General features: G+C 36.8%; 1 protein-coding gene across 1 annotated transcript in view; it reads left to right on the plus strand.

Moving 5' to 3' along the window:
- Positions 1 to 19548, plus strand: part of COMMD10 (COMM domain containing 10) — a 165202-nt gene extending 145654 nt beyond the window's left edge. Inside the window, exons 6-7 of the mRNA XM_030869835.2 lie at positions 13002 to 13061; positions 13780 to 19548. Of these exons, the coding sequence (XP_030725695.2) occupies positions 13002 to 13061; positions 13780 to 13818 (99 nt within the window). The 3' untranslated portion in view covers positions 13819 to 19548. The remainder of the gene's footprint in view (positions 1 to 13001; positions 13062 to 13779) is intronic.
- Positions 19549 to 19991: the final 443 nt, after the last annotated feature.

Here is a 19991-nt window from a genome sequence, read left to right on the forward strand (position 1 = left end):
TTTGCGACATAGTCATTGGCTGCTTCTACAGGTTTCCACAGACTTTTATTTTAAGCCAGTATCTTCATAAATGGCTAAAAGAGAAACCTTTAAACCATTATTTCACCCCACTTAAAATAATATTGCTCCACACGAATACCCTGTATTTTTACAAAATCATTAACTTTTTCCAACTCCGTGACACAACTGAGTAGTTTTTTCACAACTATTTTGGGTAAATCCCACCAACCTTATCAATTTTTCATTTGTTAATAACTCAGATGTGACTTGAAAGTAAAAATTACTTGTAATCACTTTGGGGTTACACAGATTTAACCTGTTCTTAAATTAGTTTGTATTCCAGTCATCTGTGGAATAATCTATGTCTTAATTCCCTGTTACCTTTGTCTGATTTTAAAGCAGCCCTATGTGACCTATAATCAAAAAGTGATGTTTGATGGATACTTTTACCATACTGTCATTTTTTTCCCATCCAGGTTAGGAAATGTATTTGAAATCCTTGTTTATTTTCTAGCACTGTAAAATGCTAGAAATTCTATAAAGCAAGTTCAAAATTATTATTGACTTTTTAATATGTTATTTAAAGGTTTGTTTCATTAACTTGGCCTAGGTCACAAAGCTCATTAATATTAATGACTAGGCTAGAGAGGCTTGTAGCCTCTCTAATCATCAACAGAAACAAAACGTTAAACCAAATTGTGTCGCTTTATTATGTTATGAATCATTCTAGGCAAAGACCACATACAACAAGCAAGAGCTGAACAGTCCAGTTTTAATGTTTCTGATTCAAACCTTTGGCTTTTTATTTCTCTTCATAGAGGAACTAGAGTTTTAAAATTGACACGCAAACAATTTTTTTATGGACTTCGTATGAATATATAATTCATTAAAATAAAACACTTGGAGCTAATCATTCAAAAAAGCATTTTTTATTAATAAACTTTAGAAAAAGATAAAGCTTGGGGAGGGCTTCCCTGGTGGTGCAGTGGTTGAGAGTCCTCCTGCCGATGCAGGGGACACGGGTTCGTGCCCCGGTCCGGGAAGATCCCACATGCCGCGGAGCGGCTGGGCCCGTGAGCCATGGCCACTGAGCCTGCGTGTCTGGAGCCTGTGCTCCGCGACGGGAGAGGCCACAACAGTGAGAGGCCCGCGTACCGCAAAAAAAAAAAAGATAAAGCTTGATTTTTAAAAATACCAATTTTAAAATCACATTTCTTTTCTCTTAAAGAAGTTTGCATGATATAAGGTCTTACTACCGTTTGAAAATGTATATAAATGTGAGCTCCTGAGTGATGTATTCTATTTATTCCAAAGATCTAACAGCCTCTGCAGCTGTCTCTAGGCCTTTCCTATAAAACAGCAGTGCATCAAATGATAGTGAAGAGGGCCTGAAATTTCAACCTTGACATGAGTATTTATGCTGTATTCAAGACAGATGATTTTACTTACTTCCACTTACATATAAACAGCAGGTTCTTTTAAACTGGTAGTAGTGAACATAATGTGGAATATGAATGCTTATTAGGTCACTTTTGTTAAGTAGAACTAATAATTTGAGATGTTTGTGTACAATAGGGGTTGGCAAACTTTTTTTCTGCAAAGGGCCAAATAGTAAATATTTTTTAAAAGCTTCCAGGCTGTGCAACTCCACTATTGTAACACAAAAGCAACCACAGACAATACATAAACAAATGAGTGTGTCTGTGTTCCAGTAAACCTTTATTTATGAACACGGACAGCAAGCCAGGTTTAGCCTGTGGACTGTAGTTCACCAACCCCTGGTCTACATTCATTTGAATTCCTCACTTTCTACTCACCTTTTTAATCTACTGGTATTGGCTTCTCCCTACCAACCCACCAAAAATACTTCTGCCAATGTCAGTAGCATTCTCTTTGTCATCTAAAATAAAAACTTACCAGTCCTTTTCTCAGTTGGTTTTGGGGAGCCTTGACACTTGAATCATACCTTCCTTCTTAAAACTCTTTCTTTAGGGTGTGTGATAGCACTTGTATAGTTTTTATCCAACTTTGCTCAAGGCATTCCTCAGGTTTTGTTTTTGCAAAGCTCCACTTTTTATTATAGCCTATTCCTTAAATATTAGTGTGCATTAGGGATCCATTTAAATTTTATATTGTTTCCAGAATAGGCAAATCTATAGGCACAGAGAGTAGATTGCTGGTTGGGACAAGGAGTTAGGAGGGTTGGTGGATGATAGCTAAAGGGCATACAGTTTCTTTTTGGGGTGATGAAAATGCTCTAAAATTAATTGTGGTGATGGTTGCACAATTCTGTGAATATACTCAAAACCATTGATTATACACTTTAAATGGGTAAATTGTATGGTGTATGATCATCCTCATAAGGCTGTTAAAAAAGTGTAAGTAAGTTAAATTCTCCAATGTCATTATTTTTCCTAAATTAAAAATTAAACCTACGTTCCACCCTTTACTCAAGTACCATAGTACAGACTGAACTATCTCCCAGTGCTGTTCTGAATTCATAGTAGCATGCCCCAGACACTACGTTTTAAATGTAAAATGAAAATCTTTTTTGAGCTCCAGATATATTCAGAATTATAGAAAAATATTAACTTGTTAGAACCATTTCTTTGTTAAAATATGCATTATTAGTTCATTTGATGATTCCAAGAGGAATTTGCAAATTATAATCAGGTAATGAGGTTAGCAGGGAACTAACGTGGATGGAAAAAAATGAGCTCAATCTTCATCTGTCACCATTACAAGTTAAAAATTTGTAATGGAACAACATGATTACAAGTTAACAATTTCTTCTAGATGGTTACTGCCTTAAATTAACCCATAATCAAATTAGTATTATAGCTGCCTGTCTTTAGGATTTGGGGTCCACATGTGTTGAGGGTGAAATAGAGAGTTTCCTATTATTATATTGCAGGTTAACAGTGGATTTTCAGATGGCGCTTACATGATAAATTCAGTGCCCTCCAGAACATGGAGCAAATATTGAACTTACCATTTTTATTTTTCAGAAACAGAGCTTCCAGTTAGCTGTTAAGAAGTGTAAATTGTAACGAAATTGTGAAATTAATACTCATTTAGGTGCACATATTCATTCTCTTTTCCTTGCAGACTGACCTGACAGCACAATATGGAAAAAAATTAAACCGACTTATGTTTTTAATTGTTTTTTCTCAACACTGCGTATTACATTAGGTTGTTTAGTTTAGGATGCAGAGTACATAGTAGCTCTTGAAAGTACACACACACCATCCAAATTTCTATGAATTTACTATGAGTACAGTAATGTGATTTTATGAACAAAGGAGAAACCCAAACTTGGACACTGAGCTCATAGTCTTTAAAACTACGTATTGAAAACATAGTATGATTTCAATTTGATATCTGTAGTTTACCCGGAATCCTTCAGCTAGGATACTAATACATGTTTTGAGAAGTTAAGTAATGCAGCTATTCCTAAATCTGTAATGATAATGCTTCAGTAATCAGATAAGTATTTATAATTAGAATAAAGTATAATTTTCAGAAAAAGATAGCATCGCTTATAATATTTATACAGGAAAAAACTCTATTTTTTTGCTGTCAGTGCTCTTCTTAACATAATTTCTTACTATATTTAAGGAGCTTCATGTAATCATATTCAAAACCTCTTATCTTGCTGATTATATTCAGCAACCATAGCTAAATATTTCAGTACCAAAGCTGAAAATCGTAATGACATATCAGCATACACATAATAAATTAGAGTTAATGAATACTATAGAAGGTGCATTTTGATTGGCTCCAAGTTTGCGATCTGCTCATGCATAGCACACTGTTAATTTTTAAAAGGACAGAAAATATGGTGATGATATGACTGCCAAGCATATTGTTTTGTCTACGCAAGAATAAAGTAATATTTTAGCCAGAATGAAAAGAGCGTACACAGATAACGGAGTAAATGTTCTAACAGCTGAAGTATATATCCCAGATTAAACATTTAGTGGCAATATTTCATACACACTTTTACACAATTTTTATATTGAATAAAGATTTCTGGCCAAAAGTGGTTTATTGTTACGTTGACAGCCACAACTGCTGTATTTTTAGCTAAGTATGTACAAAACCTCGAGTCTTCAGCTTTCACCAGTTTGAGACAGGCACCTTCAAGTATGAGAAGCCATTTTTCAAGCTAACTAGAGAATCAATACTTAGAGTTTAATTTTTGTCCTATTTAGCCTACATATTTACTGAGTAAGCAAGAGTTATAAGACCTGCCTGCTGTCAGCATTGGGGAAAATGCAATAGAATACTTTGAAAACATTGTCATCAGGCAAAATCCATTTATTCTGATACTTTCCGTATATAATATTTTTTAATATTTTTCCCCCAGTGGGGTGAGAGGGAACATATTTAAATTTAATTCTTAAAATTAAGCTCAATAACCATATATTGTTATTAAGTACTATGATCAAGTACCATACTAGGCTATTAGACTACAATAAAGAAAATAAAGGCTAGCCCCTCCCTTAAAGAGCCTACCATCAGTGGAACAAATGTAAGTAATTCCATACAGTATAATAGGGAAAGGCAAAGACAGAGGTATGCATAGGGTGCCGCAGTGTCAACTGAGCTGAGTATTAAAGGACCTAGCCAAATGAAATAGCTGGTATATGCGCATGTGTGTATGTCCATGCACACACAGGAGCAGTTGGGAGCATTACTGGGAGAAGACAGGGAACAGCGTGAACAAAGACCTGAAGTATGCAGAATGCTACTGGTACTGCTGGTGCATGCAGCACATTAGGAGGGTATTAGGAGATGGGGCCATAGGTGGAGTCATGGGCCAGGTTTTGGAAGTCTTGAGTGCCATGTTAATGAGCTAGAAATTTGCTTTTGCTGTTTATGTACTGCCTGTATTCTTAAACAGATAAGCATTTTGTCAAACTATACTTTTCAAAGGTTGAAAAAAGACAAGTTACAATTGGTTGATTTGACCCTGGGGAAATGCCTTTTGTGGCTTGTATTTGTTGCAGTCGTCTTTTTATAACGTCTATCAAACTTTGACATAAGCTCAGGGTTTTCAGTTTGCCCACTGCCCTCCTCAAACAGCAGGGCCAATCAATGCCTGTGAGGTTTTGGAGCCTGCTAGGCTAGACAGTGTTTTAATGAAGAGCTTTTGGAATCATAGGACTTGAGGGAGCAACAGAAATCAGCTCCATATTCAGGTGAAAGTAGTAATTTTCTTGCTCCGTTTCTCTGTATGATGTAGTATATTCATTGGGCTAACAGTTTTGTTTATATATTTGGAATTAGAATTTTAAACATAGCAATTGTATTGTGTTAACTTTTGTGAAATTTTCACAGTAGCTTTTTTTAAAAAAAAATAATGCAACTGAGACAAAGAGAGTTGCTTATATTTTTTTCTGAAAATTTTTGAGAAATTTAAGACCTTCACCTGACATTTTACATCTCTTACTTGGCATCTCATCAGCCATATTTATCAAACTATTTACCCTCAGCAAAGCTTTTATGTATTTCTGTGTATAATGAGTTAGAGAAGGGAAGCAATTGTGCAAATTCATGGGAAGAATTTTTTTTCTATAAATTAGCTTGATATGCAGGTGAAAGTGTTGTTTTATCTTGAGTTACCATAATAATGCAGTAGAAAGAACAATGACTAGTTCCACTGCTGTATACTTTGTATGAGTTAGTTCATCTTTGTAAGACTAGTTTTCTCATCGGTTAAGTAAGACGGTTGAACTATGTTATTTCTAAAGCTCTTTCTTACTGGCATTTTTTGGTCCTCTATCTCCCTCAGTTCCCCAATTTACTTTGCTTATAGAGGTGTGCCTTTCAACATCCTTCAGTCATAGAATTGAAAAGGACCTTGGGAGATTGTGTAGTCCAACCGCCTTGCAGAAAAATGGAAATTTGCTCTTTCCCTCTACCTAGAATGTTTTGCTTCCACCTTCTCAAGCTAGCATCCTCTGAATCGGAGCTGGTTGTAACCCCTTTTGTTGCTAGGATTAATTCCATTGATCTGACAATGAGCAGAGAATCCCTTCTTTCTCACTGTTCCATGTACATTCTTCTCATAGTTGGAAGCTTAGCTGTAAAGGGCAACCTGCCTACCTAGAAAAGGATCTTTCTTTGGTCAAGAGTATATGGGTTATTCATCTCTGTATCAGTACCGTTTAGATGTTTATTGAATAACTGTATATTATTGGGTGGCAGAAATGGTTCATGTTCATGTACATGAGTAGAGTTTCACTAACTATTCAATAATAGTGAAGATAATCAACAAATAATAATAGAAATACTGGAATATTTTTACAGTGATCTGTAACTGTATATAGGTACAGTTGTAGATAATACAATTTTTAGATGTATTTATTTAATAAATGGTGCCTAATGATTTGTTTTATAAACCCATTCAGTAGAACTTGAAATATTATTTAAATTTTATATCTATCCATCATTTCTGTAAGTGAAAAGGCGAAAACTTCCTCTCTAAGTCCCTAGCAAATTATTTTTAGATTTAACCAGGACAAGAGATAAGTAGTTTTTCTTTTACTGGAATCCTCTACTCCTGATTTTCTAGATGAAAAGATAATTGTATGATTTCTAATTCTAATATCCTACTTAATTTTACAAGCTAAGCAATGTAAAGTGGGTTTAATTCTTATCTATTTATATCTATGTTATTTAGAGGTTATTTCTGCTTAGATAATTTGTGATGAGGTTAATACATTTCTCTCTTGGAAAATGTATGTGTTCCTAATTTCTAACTAATGGGAAAGCAGACGATCTTTTTACTGTCAGCTTTCACCAAGATAGACCTCTCTGAAGACCTTACTAAATTCTATTTCCATGGGAATTTTGCTAATGGGTATGTGCAACATTATCCAGGTGCTTGCAGACAGGATTACAAATTAAAAATAAAAGAAATGGGTGAACAAATACATCTTTCTTCTCTTTTAAGAAATTGGCAGAATGATACTCTTTGCACTTTCATTTTCACTTGGCAGTGTTTTCAGATAGGGTGCAGGAAGTCTGCGTGGTATTAATGCATGAGACCAGCTTAGACAACATAAGTAATGAATTTCCTAAATGGGTTCTTGGTTGCAATCTTATATGTATAAGGCAGAAGAAAGAGAGTAAATCTTCTAGTCTGTGTATATTTAGTTAACAATATTAGTGAGTTTAATGGGTCTTACTGGAAAATGGAACGTTGAAGGCAAGCCACACAGTTTTATTGCCTGTGTGCCAACTTACTAAATTATTTTGATTCATGTCATAAATGCCATATATTTCCACATACCATGCAGAAAACATTTGTGGACCTGGTGATACTCATCATTTATGAAACACCTACCTACCCTAAATATTGGAGTTCCGAAGGGTCCTGTCTCAGGCTGCCCTTTCTTCTCATACTGCATTCTTCTCCTGGGCAGTCTCATTCAGTTTTAAATAGCAATATATCAGTAACTCCCAAATGTATATCTCTTATCTAATTTCCTTTTCTGTCTTTCCAGACTTATTTCAGATATTTTCAGGGAAATATCACAGACATATCAAGCTAATTGTGTCTGAAACTGCACTTTTGATTCTCTTTCTTCGCATCTACTCCTCTAGTTTCCTATCTCAGTTGCATCCATCAGTTTCTCTTGCCGGAAACTCGAGAGTCATTCTTGACTCCACCTATTCCTTCACCTCCTCCCCCAGCTCAAATCTTTCACTAAATGCTATCTCTTCTACCTCTTAAACCATTTTTCAAGTTTTTTTCACTTTTCTCTATCACTGTTGCCATCACATTAGATCAGGTCACTATCTTTTGCCTAGACGAATGCAATATAGCCTCCTAACTGGTTTCTCCACATCTAGTTTGTCTAGCTCTAATCCATTTACAAATAAAACCCAAAGTGACTCGTTAATATGTAAATACAATTACATCATTCTTAAAATTCTCCAGTGGCTTTCCGTTGCTCTTAAAGATCTTCTGTCTGTCCCAGAAGAGATGATGGGGCCTATTGTTAGTTTGCTGGGACTGCCATAACTGTACCACAGACTGGATGGCTTAAATGACAGAAATTTATTTCCTCACAGTTCTGGAGGCTAGAAGTTTGAGATCAAGGTGTCATCAGGATTGGTTTCTTCTAAGGCCTCGCTCCTTGGCTTGTAGATGGCCATCTTCCTCCAGTGTCTTCATACAGTCGTTCCCTTGTGTGTGTCTGTGTCCTAATCTCTTCTTATAAGGACAGTAGTCACATTGGATTAGGGTCCACCCACATGGGTTTGTCTTTTTATTGTTGAATTATAGGAGTTCTTTATATATTCTGGGTGCTATACTCTTAATTAGATAATGATTCACAAATATTTTCTCCTATTCTGTGGGGTTTTTTTACTCCTTTACTTCTTGTAAATCTTAACTCAAATGTTATCAGCTCAGTGAGACCCTTTTTGACCATCTAACCTTGAATCTCCACCTACCTACCCCCAAACACACATTCCCTCTCCCTGCTTTATTTTTCTTCCTAGCATTTATCACCAACAAACATTTCTATATGTATGTTGTGAATTATGATGATGATTTTATTATTATTGTTATTATTGTCTTTATTACATTTCTTATTGTCTGTTTTCTTCAACTAGAATATGGGGGATTTTGATTTCTATTGCTCATTGCTCTTTACGTAGCACCTAGAACAGGGCTGTAGGCCTTTAATAAAAGTTTATTGAGGGCTTCCCTGGTGGCGCAGTGGTTGAGAGTCCACCTGCCGATGCAGGGGACATGGGTTCGTACCCCGGTCTGGGAAGATCCCGCGTGCCACGGAGCGGCTGGGCCCGTGAGCCATGGCTGCTGAGCCTGTGCGTCTGGAGCCTGTGCTCCGCAACGGGAGAGGCCACAACAGTGAGAGGCCCGCGTACCACAAAAAAAAAAAAAAAAAAAAAGTTTATTGAATAAAAAGGAATGAATTTAACACATAACAGTGCTGGGTTTTTTTTAATTGGGGAAATATAGCACACATACAGAAAAAGAGCACAGTAATTTGTCAAAAAAAAAGGACACCCTTTTACCTACCACCAAGATCAAGAAATAAGTTATTGCCTAATTTCTAAGAAGTTTCTAAGAAGAAATAAGTTATTGCCTAATTTCTAATTTCTAAGAAGAAATCAGAAGCCTTTCTTATGCCTCCTCCCAATTACTGCCTCCTTTCTGCAGTCACCCGGAGGTGATCAGTATTTTGGTATTTCTGGTAATATTTTTGTTGCTTTACTTTATACTTTTACCACCTAAGCATTTGTCTCTAAAACCTTTTCTGTTATTTTTTAAATATTCATATGCATGAAGTTAATCATACATGTTCTTCTGTGCCCCCCGCCCCGACGTTCAACTTTATTTTGTTAGTCATGCATGATACTGTATTTGGCTGTAGTTTATTTTCATGTCTGTATAACATTCCATTGTATTACTATACTACAACTTACTTACATATTCTTCTGTTGAAAGAAATTTTGGTTACTTCCATTTTTAGCTCTTTTGAATCATAATACTATCAATATTCTTGTACCTATGTCATGGTGCCCAAATGTGTACATTTCTATTGAGCTCAATATTAATACCTAGCAGTGAATTTCTGGGTCATAGGGTGTGTATATATTCAGCTTTAGTAAATAATGCCAGACAAGTTTCCAGGGTAGTTAGAAAATTTTCACCCCTTCCAGCATATATTTTCATATGTTTTTGTCTGTTTGGACATCCTTTTCTGGGAAGTGCCTGTTCAAGTCTCTTTTTTTTTTTTTTCAAATCAGATCAAGACTGTCAGTCCAGGGTACTCATGGGCAATCTGGATGCACCCCTTTCAGCTGGGGGAACTGCCAGGAAACCTACCAAGAAAGGTAGAAAAGGGCTGTTCCTAATTATTCTCCCCCACCCCCAACCCTTGTGTTCCACCACCAGCCAGGCTTCCAGATCATTCACATTGGCTAGAGTCCCTTTTAACAATCGAATCTGGCATATGAGGGTCTCCTGATGGTGTCCTCCTTCTCCCCAGCCAAATGCTACCACCCAGGTGGCTTTATTATTATTATTATTGAGATATAATTGACATAAAATGGTATTAGTTTTAGGTGTACAACATAATGATTTGAACCTTTCCATACATTTTCTGAAGAGTAAACAATGAAGTTTAAAGAGTTGATTCTCATTTGATAAGCAGATTTGTCACTTTCTGGTTATATTCTCAAGGAAAGCTAAGAGTGTGCTTTCCTCCCAAAAATGCTGGAGTCCCAGGGGAGATTCTGATCAGGTCTACTCCTAATATTTATGGGACCTGAAGAAAGAGTAAAAATGGAGGCCATCATCCATTCTAAATTTAAAGTCATAAATAAAGTTACCAAACTGTTAAATGAAATGTGAACTGTACTTTTTTCTTGATAAGGTACTTTTGTACAATGTCCTGGAAGGCCAGATTTGAATTTAAGATTCTTAGACTCTGTGGGGTTGCATGTCAGAACATGACAATGTGGGAAGTTGTCCCCTGGCCAGCACCCCCCTTTCCTTTTTTTTTTTTGCGGTATGCGGGCCGTTCACTGTTGTGGCCTCTCCCGGGAGCACAGGCTCCGGACGCGCAGGCTCAGCGGCCATGGCTCACGGGCCCAGCTGCTCTGTGGCATGTGGGATCTTCCCAGACCGGGGCACAAACCCGCGTCCCCTGCATCGGCAGATGGACTCTCAACCACTGCGCCACCAGGGAAGCCCCCCCCCTTTCCTTTTTATCCTACACATCTAAGCTCCATCCTTACTTCCCTAAACCTAAAAAACAACTGCCACTGGCCACCCCTTAGGTAAACATAGATTCTCAAAATTTGGGATAATCTCTCTACACATAGACATGAAACACTGAAAACCACTCCCATACTCTTCCATATTCTCATGGTCTTCTCTAAGTCATTGTGAGTTGAATGGGAAATGATAATGATAATAGCTACCCGTTATTATGTCAAGCATAAGAAATTTTATATCAGGTATCAGTTTTTTTTCCTTCGTGGGGCTAAGTATTTCAGTAAAGTAAGACTAAATTTAGTTGACCTTTGAACAACACAGGTTTGAACTGCACGGGTCAATTTATACTTGGATTTTTGTCAATAAATACTGTGGCCCTACTTCATCCACGGTTGTCTGAATCTATGGATTCGGAACCACAGATCTGGAGGGGCATTTATGGGACTTCATCCGGAAAATTTAGTATCCACAGCAGGTCCTGGAACCAGTCTGCCGCAGATACTGAGGGATTACTATTATGGATGGATGGATAGGTGTATGTGTGTGTGTGCCTGTGTGTGTAAAATAAACATATCCATATATATGCACACACTCATGCACACACACACATTATTTTAGCTATTGTTATTTTAAGAAGTATTTTTTTAAAGTTACCTTCCTTCCCTTTCCTCAGGGTAACATTCTAGAAAACACTACCCTGAAAGAAAGCAAAGCAAAGTACAGGAAACAAGAGCCTAGCTTGGGTGCTACCTCTAGGGGTACATCAAATGAGCTGTTCACATACTGACTCAGTCTTCAGTCTCTCCTAACTTTCGGCTGGGGAGGGGGTGGTAAAGAAATGAACTTGCTTTGCTTTTCCCTAGGGTAAACCTAGGTTTATCATTCCGCTTTAACTGCTGGAAGGAAATATAGCACTGCTAGATAATGCCGATTCAGCCTTTGGAGGTTTCAGGATATGTGCCAGTTAACTAACTGATTCTTCTAATATGATTTGAAAAATTTATAGTTCTTTTTTTTATCATTCGTAAACGATAAGGCTTTAAAGCCGGTATGCTTCTTCATTCATTTTGAAACTTACATGGGTGTATAAGAGAAAACAAAGAAAGGAATTGGAGCCTATGTGCTTAGGCTTCATGGAAAGAGAGGTGCCGTTTCTGAGCAGAGCCCCACTGACTCTTCTAAAATTAGGAGAAAACTTGTTTTCAAAACGTTGGCTTTGTGAATGGAAGTGGAAATCATTAAAACAAATAAAACAAAAAAAAGTGAGCATAGAAACTGAGAAATAGAATTAATACAGTGTTGGAAATGACCATAGGCAATTAAGTGCATGAATCAATGTCTGTTTGCAACAGTTTTCCACTTCTTCAATTCATGGTGCCTGTTGTATGTCACGTGAGCATGACAGTATGGTCAGAGCGGGTGATACATTCTTGGTATTCTCTCCCCATTAACTTTCACTTCCCAAAGGTACGTTGAGTAAAATAAACATGTTTGAACAATTTTCAGAAACAGTGTTTCCTCAGTTTACAAAGTCAACCAAAAGCGGACTGGGGTGGGTTGGGTTAATGTCGCACTTTACTGCACTATCATGCATACGTACACAATATTACTTAGCATCTGTAGCATCCATAACGATTTTTCTATTGCATTTGAGGTGAAAGGAATGAGCAGGTTTAAGTCCCAGCTTTGAAGCTGTTGTGTTGTTAACTTGTGCTGAGTCTGTACATTACAAAAGGTAACAATCTCAGCATGTTAAGATCATAACTGTTAGATTAATGCTTGGAGGCAGCAGCTGTGCTGATGTGAGGCATTAATGGCTGGTTGAGTTCAATCAGATATGCTGCCTCCAGTGTCTTTGTGTAATGGTATTTACTAGATTTCAAATGGACTGCTGAGAAAGATGAAATATAATCTCATGTATTATCTCTGTCTTGAAAAAATATGTAATGAAATTGTTCTCTTGTTGGAATATATTTTATTAACCTCTGTGGAGTCAACTTAAAGAACAGATGCCCCTATAGAGTTGAAACCTTTTGCTAAAGTCGAGTGTTAGTAAATGTATTTTTGAGTTCTTGGAACAGTGGGGTTGAGTAGAGGAGGTAAGTTTGGTTTGTTTGGTTTTTTTAAACCACTCAGAATAATATGGCATATTCTGAGGCTAGCTGGAGAGGAAAAAAAAATGCAATGTAAATTGTACACAACTAAACTTTTTCCTTTCTTTCTTTTTTCTTTACAGAGCCTGAAGAAAGTTCTTGTGGAATTCAGTCACAAGGAATTGTTTGATTTCTATAACAAGGTCTGTATTTTTTAAATAATTTCTGGTAATGTAGGGTTTTTCACATTGTTTCCTCCACTTTATGAATTCTTATTTTTAAATGCCCATTACAGAGTTGAGTTCTTTAAACTTCCCTTATAAACATCTTATGTTTCACAGTAGGAAGCATTGCCAAGATGAAGAGAATCTGACAAACTAAACCAGGAAGAGAATGGATATGGTTTTAATTAAAGCAGTAGGATTGTTGTTTTAATGTAAAGCATTAAATAATAAACTGTGTGGTACCTAGCCACACTGGCACTTTAGAGATAGGTAATGTTAAATATTTTAATTTCTGGGCCCAAGGGAAAAGGCAGATACCAGGCCTTTAAAGATTTATCTTTGAGGATATTTCGTGTTTCTTTGTAAATACTGATTTTGTAATCAAGGAAAATGCACTGCCCCCTCTACCACCCTCCCCCCTTTAGAAATCTAAAATGAAAGAGCTGGGTGCATTTTAAACAGTACTATTTAGAAATCCTCTTTTACAAATTTGAAAACAGATAGCAAGCTTGAATTCTAATATCCACATAAAAAGAAAAATTTTCTAAGTGGTATATTTATTGCTTATGTGAGTACATTTAAAATACATAGTTACCAGTTACATTCTTTTCTTTCATTTGCATGTTTCTAAACAACACTTCATATGAATTTCTCTCCCTTCACCAACTTTCTCTTTTTTTTTTGTCTTTGTAAATAGCTAGAGACCATACAAGCACAGCTGGATTCCCTTACATGATGTTCTCAAAGACTGGTTTCCCTATCACACTCCTGCCACCTCATTGTTTTGCATTGAAGATAAACTGCCAGGTTGTGTTTTCTGAAGGATTCATTAGCTTTCTTCATGTAAATTATACGGTTTATTGCTTCTTATACAATAACAGCCAAGGAAGATCATTGTTTTGAGTACTGGAGTTCTATACATTCTCCAGTTCTGTGAGCCAACAGCAAGCAATTGTTAAGAACATTTTTGTTTTAAGGGGAACAAAAGTGAATATCATATTGTTTTTACTGTCCTATTTTTGCTTTATTGCCTGACCTGTTTATTTTTTACATACTTGATGATACTTCTATGTATCAAGAAGGGTCCATGGATACAAAGTGTAATATGTACCTTAGAACACAGAACTTCTTTAATTACATTAATAAAAATAAGAAAGTAGCCACAGTCAATTAAATACATTATGGCATTTGTTTCCTTTAATATAATGAGTGTATTTTGCTTGGGAAATAATATAGGAAAGAAATTTTAAATAGAGCTAGTACTAGTACATCAGCCAACTCCAGTATGAGCATCTCTGTGCACTTTCATTTTTTCTCTGAGTTTAATGATTTAATAACAGTTCAGGTTTTTGTGTGCTTTTTTTTGTACTGAAAATTAATAATGATTCATTTCAAGGTGTGGGAGACAGATTCAGATCATGAATAAAAATAGTTGTAATGAGTGCTAAAGGATTATCCTTAAAATTTTAAAACAGAATGTAAAACAAATTTTATGTTCTCTTTTTGTAAATATGTTAATTTCAGCCAAGAAGATTTTTATGTCTTAGAATTAGTTGAACTGAAGTGCACAATATTTTATGCTATGGATCTATATAAATGGGAGTATGGTTGCCTACAGAAAATAATTTCAGTTGAATTTTTATGAATGAAATGTCTGCACTATATTATTTCCAGCGAGAAAGACAGAGTGAGGGAGGAAAGGAGAGAAAGGGAGAGGGGAGGGGGGGAGAAAATGAGAGAGAGAGAACAGAGAGACAAAGAGAGATTCAAATATGACTTCACGTGAAAGAATTTGATTTCAGAAATATCCTATAGTTAAACAGAACCACTGGATTTAAATCACATTCTTTATATGAGGTATCTGAGTAATATGAATGTTAAATGTCTCCCAAATAAATGTTTAGTATATGGAATTTATGCCCTTACTTATTTATATGTGTGCTTTTATGTTGTTGCTTAGAAGGATTAGGTGTTTGGATTATTTCAGAATGTAAGTATTATAGTGGCTGTCCATACTTGGTTGATTTGAAAAGTTTTTAAACTCAAACTTCCATTGATAGGATATCTAGAAGACGTGTTTATAGTATAATGGGATTTGTTTCCATATGTAGCTTGTGGGATCTATCATATTTTTATGCTCTGTTCTGCTGGTCCCCAGAGGAAAGTACCTGACTACTGTAAATATTTTGGTAAATATTCTTTCAGACTTCTTATCTACAAATAAACATACATCATTTCAAGTTGAATTTGTTGGGCCTTCCCAACAGTGACCATATGAATAGGTAGAAGTTTTCATTGGTTTGATGCCAACTTAACTCCCAGTGTACCTATCTAAGTTAAATGTGACACTTCATAATGAAATTTCCTATTTGTAGCTTAAAATAGTGGTAAATAGTTTTCTCTCCATCAGTCTAGTTCAGGAAAGTCTGACCAAAGGCATTGAAGGAAGGACAAGTAAGTAGTAGGTCTAATTCTAACTAAGAACATAATTATTCCTGAAATATATTTAATTCCAGATAATTTTATTTCTTAAGCTACCACCATTGTTATGATACACAAGTAAAAGAAGATATCATTCCCAAAGATTATTAAGGTGTGTGTTACATTTTCATAGAAATAAGGTGGGTGGAGCCATAAGTGGGAACTGAAACCTGCTGTCTTAGCAAATAAACATGTTTTGTATGAGTGCTTGTCATGAGGATTGAATAAAAATATAAATTACTTGTTAGAAAGGAGGACTACAAATAATATTTGCAATTCTCCAATTATTAAATATGATTATTTTTAAGTAGGAAACACCAAAAAAATCATAAAGGAGTAACCTAAAATCATAGACTCTCAACATCCAGAAACAGCCGTTAATGACATTTTGGTAGATTTTATTGAAGGTTTTTTTGTTTTTTTTCCTATTCATATATCTTTCTCTCCTATCTTTAAGTAGTCCTTCATTTGAATGAGTTACACTTTATTTATTCAATCTGTTGTTGGACATTTAGACTATTTCCAGTTTTTTAAAATACTAAAGAACTCAACTGGTAAAGATCATTATAAATAAACCCTAAACCACATTTCTCATTACTTTATTAATATAGGTTCCCAGAAGTAGGATTATTATGCCAAAAGTATGAAGATTTATTTTCTGTTTTTACTTTTTTTTTTTTTTTGCGGTACGCGGACCTCTCACTGCTGTGACCTCTCCCGTTGCAGAGCGCAGGCTCCGGGCGCGCAGGCTCAGCGGCCATGGCTCACGGGCCTGGCCGCTCCGCGGCATCTGGGATCTTCCCAGACTGGGGCACGAACCCGTGTCCCTTGCATCGGCAGGCAGACGCTCAACCACTGCGCCACCAGGGAAGCCCTCTGTTTTTACTTTTAATGGGATTTTATTATAAATATAAAATTGCCTATATTTTTTAAAAAGTGTTTTTTAAAAAGTCTATTTTGCTCTCTTACTCCCTAGAAATACCTACCTAACTAGTTAGAAACATTTGGTTTATATCTTTTCAGATATCTCATGTAAATTCAAACACACACACACCCCTCTTTGTATATGTTTTTATTTATTTACATTTATTTTTTATTTTGGTTGCGCTGGGTCTTAGTTGGGGCAGGCAGGCTGCTCCTTAGTTGCAGCACATGGCCTCCTTAGTTGTGGCTGGTGGGCTCCTTAGTTGTGGCATGTGAGCTCCTTAGTTGTAGCATGCGAGCTCTTAGTTGCGGCATGCACGTGGGATCTAGATCCCTGACCAGGGATTGAACCCAGGCCCCCTGCATTGGGGGTGCAGAGTCTTAACCACTGTGCCACCAGGGCAGTCCCTATTTACATTTATTTTTAAGGCCATTTTTGCATATTGATAAATTGTTTTCTCAAAGGTTCATAACAGTTTATACTCTTACCAACAATAAATGAGAACTCACCTGCCTCAAGCCAGCTTCATCACCCTCTTCCTCCTACTGTACATTTTATTCTCAACATTTTTTAAAATCTAGGAATGGGTTTGGGAAGAGTGTGGAGTGAGAGTGGGTTGGAGATTGAAGCATCACTAATTACTTGGGATATGTTATGTTGATAATTCCAGAGGGATAGAAGAGAAAAATTTCTTCTAAAATCAGCAAATGTGAAAAACAGTTGCACAGTGTTTAAGCATAAAAGCACTGAAGTCAGACATTTACTTCCTCAACAAATATTCAGTAACTGCCTATAGTGCCAGGAACTGTGTGTATGCTAGACATTATGTTAACAGTGATGAGCAAAATTAATATAGTTCTTGGCGTCTTGAAGTGTAATGTGTTAGTCAGTTAAAAAACAAGCAAAATGTAACAACCTAATTGGGAAAAGAATTTGAAAAAAGAATAGATACATGTACATGTATAACTGAATCACTTTGTTGTACACCCGAAACTAATACAACATTGTTAATCAACTGTACTCCAATGTAAAATGAAAAGTTAGGGGCTTCCCTGGTGGCAGAGTGGTTAAGAATCTGCCTGCCAATGCAGGGGACACGGGTTCAAGCCCTGGTCCGGGAAGATCCCACATGCCACGGAGCAACTAAGCCCGTGCGCCACAACTATTGAGCCTGCGCTCTAAGAGCCTGCGAGCCACAACTGCTGAGCCCGCATGCCACAACTACTGAAGCCTGCGTGCCTAGAGCCCGTGCTCTGCAACAAGAGAAGCCACCGCAATGAGAGGCCCGCGCACCACAACAAAGAGTAGCCCCCGCTCGCCGCAACTAGAGAAAGCCCGTGCGCAGCAACAAGGACCCAACACAGCCAAAAGTAAATAAAATAAAGTTTTAAAAAAATGAAAAGTTAAAAAAAACAAGCAAAATATAATAAATTGTGAATAAGTATGGGATGAAAAATAATTGGATTCTCTTAAGAGAAAATAAAAGATAGGATGAAACTTAGATGGTGCATCAAGGAAAGACTCTCTGAGGAAGTGAGATTTGGGCTGAGTCCTGTAAGATGAGTTAGAATGAGGCAATAGCAGAATACAGTGAAAAGCATTCGAGATAGAGAGAATGGCCAATGCAGAATCTCAGAGACTGGAAAAGGCTTAGCGCGTTTCAGGAATCAAAGATCAGTGTGGCTAGAGTGTCGTGAACAAGGGAATAGTGGAGTGCTTTTCAATTAGAGAGGTAGCCTGTCACTTCTACCACCTAAATATCTTGCAAATATATCTCTAGGATACTATCTTTTCCAAGCTACCATCATCTTTGCCCTGGACTACCTTGCTTCCTCTAGCCCCCCTTCAGTCCAGTCTCCACACACAGCTAATATTTTTAAAACAGTAATCATATTAATTACACTACCTCCCTGCTTTAAACCCTTCAAAGACTTCCCATTACTCTTCAAATAAAATTTAAGTGTCTGGACCCTCAGGAAAGACTAAGAGTCATAAACTAGTTCTGCTGCTTTTTGTGTTGCTTAATTCACTAAAGTTCAGTTTCCTCATCTTTGTGGTGGGAATAATAATAATCTAAATTACATGGGAGTGTTATGAAGATTAAATGAGGTCATTCATGTTAAACGTTTAGCATAATTCCTGATTTGCAATAATCTTGTAAGTGTCAGCTGTCATTTTCATAATCACTAAGAAAATGACCAGGCTTTCTGTTGAAATTATTCGAGGTAAGGTTTGAATTGAACTAAAATCGGAGAAAGCTTGCTATGAAGCCCCTTCACTTTGAATTTAGTTAGAGTTCCAATAACAGCTCTATTTTATGATAAATAAATTTGAGCATAATGCTCATCTATCCCATTCTTAATTTTTCATTAACAAGGTAATAGGTGTATTATGGGATAGGACCAGAATCAGAAATGCATTTTTTCTATGACTGTGTTTCTACAAAGCTCCTCTGGCTCTGAGGATTCTTTTTCTCTAACTCTATTCAATTAATTTTTATCTTTTCTTACCTTAAACGATGGCTTCTGCACCTTATTTATTATGCCAGGGGTCTGTAAACTATGTCCTGTGGGCCTAATCCAGCCCACCAGTTGTTTTCATAAAGTTTTATTGGAACACAGCTCTGCTGGAGAGACTCCCAATCATCTGTCAAAGGTAATGGAATGTCACTCCCGTGACTTACATTATGTGAAATTCTGTCATGCTACCAAAGTCACTCTAGAGACTTTCTCCCCTCTTGGCTTTGAAGAAGCAAGCTGCCATGTTGTAAGAGGGCCTGTGGACAGAACCACAAGACAAGGAACTACGGGTGGCCTGTAGGTGCTGAGGGCAACCAGTAGCCACCAGGAAGCTGAGGCCCTAAGCACTCTGCCCTACAGCCACAAGGAAATAGATCTGCAAACAACTTGTGTGAGTTTGGAAGTGGATTCTTTCCCAGTCAAGCCTCCAGAAGAGAACACACTCCAACTGACTGTGACTGCAGCCTTGTGAGATCCTATGTGAAGACCCAGACTCCTGACCCATGGTAATTGTGAGATAATAAATGTGTGTTGATTTGAACTTCTGATGTTGTAGTCATTTGTTATGTTGTGATAGATAACTAAAACAACAGCCATGTTCTTTCGCATACTTATAGTCATACAGTCTACGGCTGCTATTGCACCACAATAGTAGTTGCAAAAGAGAGCATATACCCAGGAAGCCTAAAATATTTACTACCTGGCTCTTTACATGAAACATTTGCAGACCCATTCCTTATTACCGTGCTGCTCTAGGGCACCTCCAGAGGAATATAGCTGTTGGTAGATACATAAATCCGTAAGACAGGTGTGGTATATATTTCTGTAGCATCACCTTTATTTTAATTTTTGCCAGCCACATGGCCATCCAACTGGAAATTATATTTTTCCATGCTCTGTAGCTACTGCAGCCATATGACTAGGTCTCACCAGTGAAATGTGAGTGAAAATTATATTCATCTTCACTTTTCTTTGCCCTTTCTA

Source organism: Globicephala melas, chromosome 3 (genome assembly GCF_963455315.2).
Source record: "Globicephala melas chromosome 3, mGloMel1.2, whole genome shotgun sequence".
Lineage (NCBI taxonomy): Eukaryota > Metazoa > Chordata > Mammalia > Artiodactyla > Delphinidae > Globicephala > Globicephala melas.